Source organism: Monodon monoceros, unplaced genomic scaffold (assembly GCF_005190385.1).
Source record: "Monodon monoceros isolate NGI ecotype Baffin Bay Population unplaced genomic scaffold, NGI_Narwhal_1 Super_Scaffold_3, whole genome shotgun sequence".
Classification (NCBI taxonomy): domain Eukaryota; kingdom Metazoa; phylum Chordata; class Mammalia; order Artiodactyla; family Monodontidae; genus Monodon; species Monodon monoceros.
The window spans coordinates 1,817,042-1,821,440 of record NW_021703780.1 but is presented as its reverse complement, the minus strand read 5'-3'; the positions used below and the strand labels follow the sequence as shown (position 1 = coordinate 1,821,440).

Below are 4,399 nucleotides of genomic sequence, written 5' to 3'. Positions count from 1 at the left end.
CTTTTAGTGAAATAGGCTTCTTTAAATTGTAGAGCAATGAACAATATGGTAAAAAACAGTTCTTCCAACCAGAATAAAAGCATGCACGATGAAAGAGAAAATGCTTTCAGCACACCCCATCCCTGCGGCCCCAGCAGCTACCCAGAGGTGACTCTGCAATGTAGGCATTTGGTACAATCTTTCTGAACGTTTCCCGGACCAGCACTTTTGCGGGTGGAGACACGTGCAGAGCTCTGTGCTGAGAATGGGGCCTCTGTCAGAATGCAAAACACACATCCTTCCATGACACTGACGTCCTAATTGCTGAGCGGCCCACTGTGAGGCTGTAACCCAGCTAATTGAAACTTGATCCATAAATGGTATATAAAAGTTTTCCCCGGTTTTGGGGGATGACGAACAGTGCCGCCCTACACACCCTTACACGTGCACTTGTGCATAGTCGAGAGAGTGTGCCCTTGTGATAAATTCCTAGCAGTGGAATTGCTGGGTCAAAGGTTATGTGCATTTTACATTTTAGTGGGCGTTGCCCAATTGCCCTGCAAAAAGTTTGCGCCAATTTACAGCCCTGTTAACGTTGTATGAACAGCCAATTTCCTCAGAACTTCACCAAATTCACATTCTATCAAACTTACGGCTTTTTTTTTTTAATCCAAAATGTGTTTATTGGGATGGTTTCCGATTCATCTTGATTCCAGGGGCTTTTAGTGCTGCTTCCGTCTGGAGGAGCACCGTTCTGTAAGCCTTGCTTTTCCTCCTGTAGGCTGGCAGAGGACGGTAGAGCAGCCAACACACAAAACTACTGTTTGTGCATAGCTAGAGACGGTGGTGATTTTATAGCATCCTGGGCATTTCACATCCCTGAAATAGGAATTGGGGCTCTGCACCAGGCGCTTCTTCTTGTGTTTCCTCTTCTCTTCTGGAGAGGGATGAAGGAGATCCTTTGCGAGAGGCACGTTCTCGTGGGGAGGTCGTCACCGTCGGAAAGGGCAAACTTATAAGTCTTTGCCAATAGGCAAAAAAGGGCAAGTCATTATTTTCTTAAATTTGCATTTGTATTATGAAGAGTGCTTATGGAGTATTTGCCTTTATTGGATGGAAACATGCTGGTCTTTACTACTGTTCATTTCCATTAGGTTTTTAGTAGTTTTAAAAATTGATCTATAAAAGCTTTTATTTATCATTAGCCTTTATTTGTCAACTAGGTCACAAATACATGCCCTGTTTGCCTATTATTTAAGCACATAACAGTTTACAATATTTATGGAATACAATTTATCTGCTTTTCCTGGAGAGCATTTAGGGTTTCCACTAGGCTCACATGAGCCCTGCCTATGTAGAGAAGACTTAACCTCTCCTTGCTTTCCTCTTGCACTGCCAAGGGTTTGCTTCCACACGTGCGTCTTTGCTACTTCAGATCCGTGTGTTGGCGTGTGCGGTGAGACAGGGATTCGGCTGGAGGAGGCTCTGTTGTACTCTTGTTCATCAGCCTATTGGCTCTACTGACGCGCTGCCAGGGCAGGGCTTTCTGCTCCTTTGGAAATAAAAGGATTCAGACAGGCTTTTGGAGGATCCAGGCAGGAACTTGCCTCCTTCCCTTCTTGGATCAAAGATTCGGCCCTTTTCCCAGTTGGGGGGGACCCTGGGCTGTATTTTGAAGGAGGCCTCAAGGGGTAAATGCAACAGGAAGATTGAGAGAAGAATGGAAAACAGGCTTCTGGTGCGAAGAGAAAAACACCAATTTAAAATGACAGAATCACTTACGTGCATAAGCCACAGAGCTAAGAGGCCCCATTTTCACTGAAACAGCATGAACAACAAACACAACCACTGGGCTGAAAGAAGAGCTGAGCAGATGAATTCTGTTTACCTTTTGTTTGTTCAGCTCTGCTCAAGAAAGAGAGAAGGAGTATACAATTCATTTGTTACTCTCGTTTTAACAGTATCTCCACAGTGAGTTTTCCTGGTTGAACAGATGAAACTCCTTATGGAAAGTTCTAGAGGTCACATTCTGGCCAAGGTTTTCAGTACCCCTCCCATAGCTCATAAGTAGGTGGGATATTTTTTCTTTAAAGACCAGATAAGTTAATTGTACAGTTAGTAGCATCAGTGATTTCTATTTCTTGGCATGAGTGACGTGACATGCCTGTTGGCAAAGACCTACAAACTCTGATTTGCAACATAAATCATATAATCCTGTAGATCAAGTTCCAGGCAATTTAGCTGAAAGGTACAGAAGAACTCTTCCCCCACCTCCACCAAGTGTCTGCCTTGTGGTAAACTGTGTAATTTGTATAATAATTATAAGGTGATCGATGAGGATATGATGCCATCATTAAGGACTAAGGTGTATCACTACTATTAGTACCGATCACCACTCGTGTTTCCGTGCTCCACGCGTAGATGCGAGTGTGTGCTCTCACTTCATCCCGCTGCCCCGTGAGCCCTACAGGACCTGTTCTGTGATGCCCGCTCTACGGACGCAGGTTCAGAGGCTCGGCTGACTGAGATCACACAGCCCCCGATGCAGAATTGGGACCTGCAGGACCACGTGACCCCAAGCTCTGTGTTCTTCCCGTGATTTCTTACTGTCCCTTCTCCTGCAGACGAGACAGGGCCCCGGGAGAGGCAGGACCCTTTCCAGGGGTAGGTTAATTCCACGTCACCTTAAGGATCAGGGTCAATAACACTCTCCCCCTCCGTCCCTTCTGCCATTTACCGAGGAAGTCTTTCCTCAAAGGGCCCAAAGAGCGCCCACCCCTGACCCTGGCCAGCGTTCCAACTCTACCAAGAGGGTCCACAGGGAGCCCTGGGGGCAGGCCTTCCGGCTGAGGAAGGGCTGGACCAGGACCCACCACGACGGCCCACGTCTGGGCCTGGCGCCCGAGCTGACGGCCCCCAGCGCCACTCTGCAGCCATCAGCCCCACCATCCGTGACAGCCCTGCTACCGGTGGCTCCCTGGCCCCTGCGCCCCACAAGCGTGGCTCTTCCAGGCTTTGTGATTCGCTCTGTCCTCCTCCCCCCTCTTGCGGCTCCTTCCCTCGAGACCCCCGTGTGTCTCGCATCCTGGATCCCCACCCTCCCCTCTGCTCACACCACTCACCCCCATTTTGGACATAACCTTAATTTTCTGTTTTTGTGTAGTTCTGTCAACTGATTTCCACCGAAGCCCGTTACACACTGCCCTGGATGACATCATCATGTCCTCGGTGGTAGACACTGTCCACGTTTGCACGGTGCCCCATCACATCTCCAGCCCCTGTCCTTCCCGCACTTCAGACACTGGGATGCCCTACAGGGAGCCAAACTCAGTCACCTACAGAGTCTGCCCCATGCACTCAGGGCCATGCTCAGATGGTGACTTTGAGCACATTAGAAAAGAGTACTTTCCTCAAAACACTTTAGTGCCATTGGGCAAAAGTCGTACTTGACACATGGAATTATTATGACTGTGATGTGAATAGCACCCCTTTATTTGTATCAAAGGAGGAGCAACTACACACTCGCACCGGCCTCTTGTCCTGCATCTCAGAGACTCCATTGCTGTCGGGGTTCGGGGTTCGCCATGGGCCGGCCACCCCCGCTGCCCGGGAGTGTCCACCTCCCCAGGGAGGACGTGCAGAGTCTTAGTGAATTTCTCTTAGTGGAAGGAGTGACACGGGCTTGTTAACCTTCTGGCGCAAGCAGGGAGGTGCCCCCACCGAGCCCAGATTGGGTACCGCCTGGGCCTCCATCCAGGAGGACAACGTGAGCTTTGCTGGAGGAGTCCACCGATTCTCCAGTGTGCTGGGGCGGCAGCAGACAGCACATGTGGGACGTGTGAGGAGGGGGTCTCTCTGAACGGCTCTGTCCCCGGGCCTGGCGGGCGGCTGTGTGTGGTTACGTGACCCCGTGTGTGCATCCGTCAGGCGGCTTCTGCTTCAGGGCCAGAGCCTGCCTCTGCTACGGGCGTGCTCAGCGCCAGCAACACGGCTTCATTCTCCACAAGGGCCAGGAGGGGACGTGCAGGCAGGCGTCGGGGAGCCGGGCCTGGGAGCAGCGTCTGGACCGAGAGCCAGGCTGAAGGGGCGGGCAGCGTCCTCATGCCCCGCTGTGCCCCGTCACCCTGGAGCCTGATGCTAAATGTGGGTTGTGGGCTTTGTTAAGTCCTGCATTTGCTTTCTAACGTGGATACTCAGAGTCGAAGGAATTCAAAAGCAGATTTATTCCAGCGCACTTGAACAATGCATTTGAATGTATGACTCACATCCTTGGACAAAGGAAAAGGGACCCGTAGGAGGGAAAGCTGCCCGTGGCCTGTGGGCAGCAGAACGTCTTCACTGTATGGACCGTGCTCTCTGCCGGTCCCCCGGACTCACTGCCGGTCACCAGAGGTGTTTCCTTCATACCTAACGTCTCCAC

The 4,399-nt window shown here is 50.8% G+C and overlaps 1 protein-coding gene across 1 annotated transcript; it reads right to left on the bottom strand.

The window, feature by feature from the left end:
• Positions 1 to 689: 689 nt before the first annotated feature.
• Positions 690 to 4,082, bottom strand: LOC114907066 (40S ribosomal protein S27-like). Its single transcript, XM_029242210.1, has 2 exons — positions 3,945 to 4,082; positions 690 to 956 (listed from the first exon to the last, which is right to left on the bottom strand). Exons 1-2 carry the CDS (start codon positions 4,080 to 4,082, stop codon positions 702 to 704), a joined length of 393 nt encoding a protein of 130 aa, XP_029098043.1. The 3' UTR covers positions 690 to 701.
• Positions 4,083 to 4,399: the final 317 nt, after the last annotated feature.

Excerpts from the sequence above, each read along its gene's own strand:
- LOC114907066 (XM_029242210.1), bottom strand. The coding sequence starts at position 4,082 with ATGAGGACGCTGCCCGCCCCTTCAGCCTGGCTCTCGGTCCAGACGCTG. Across the intron at positions 957-3,944 it reads TGCTGGCGCTGAGCACGCCC|AACGTGCCTCTCGCAAAGGA; the intron begins GTAGCAGAGGCA and ends CCTCCCCACGAG.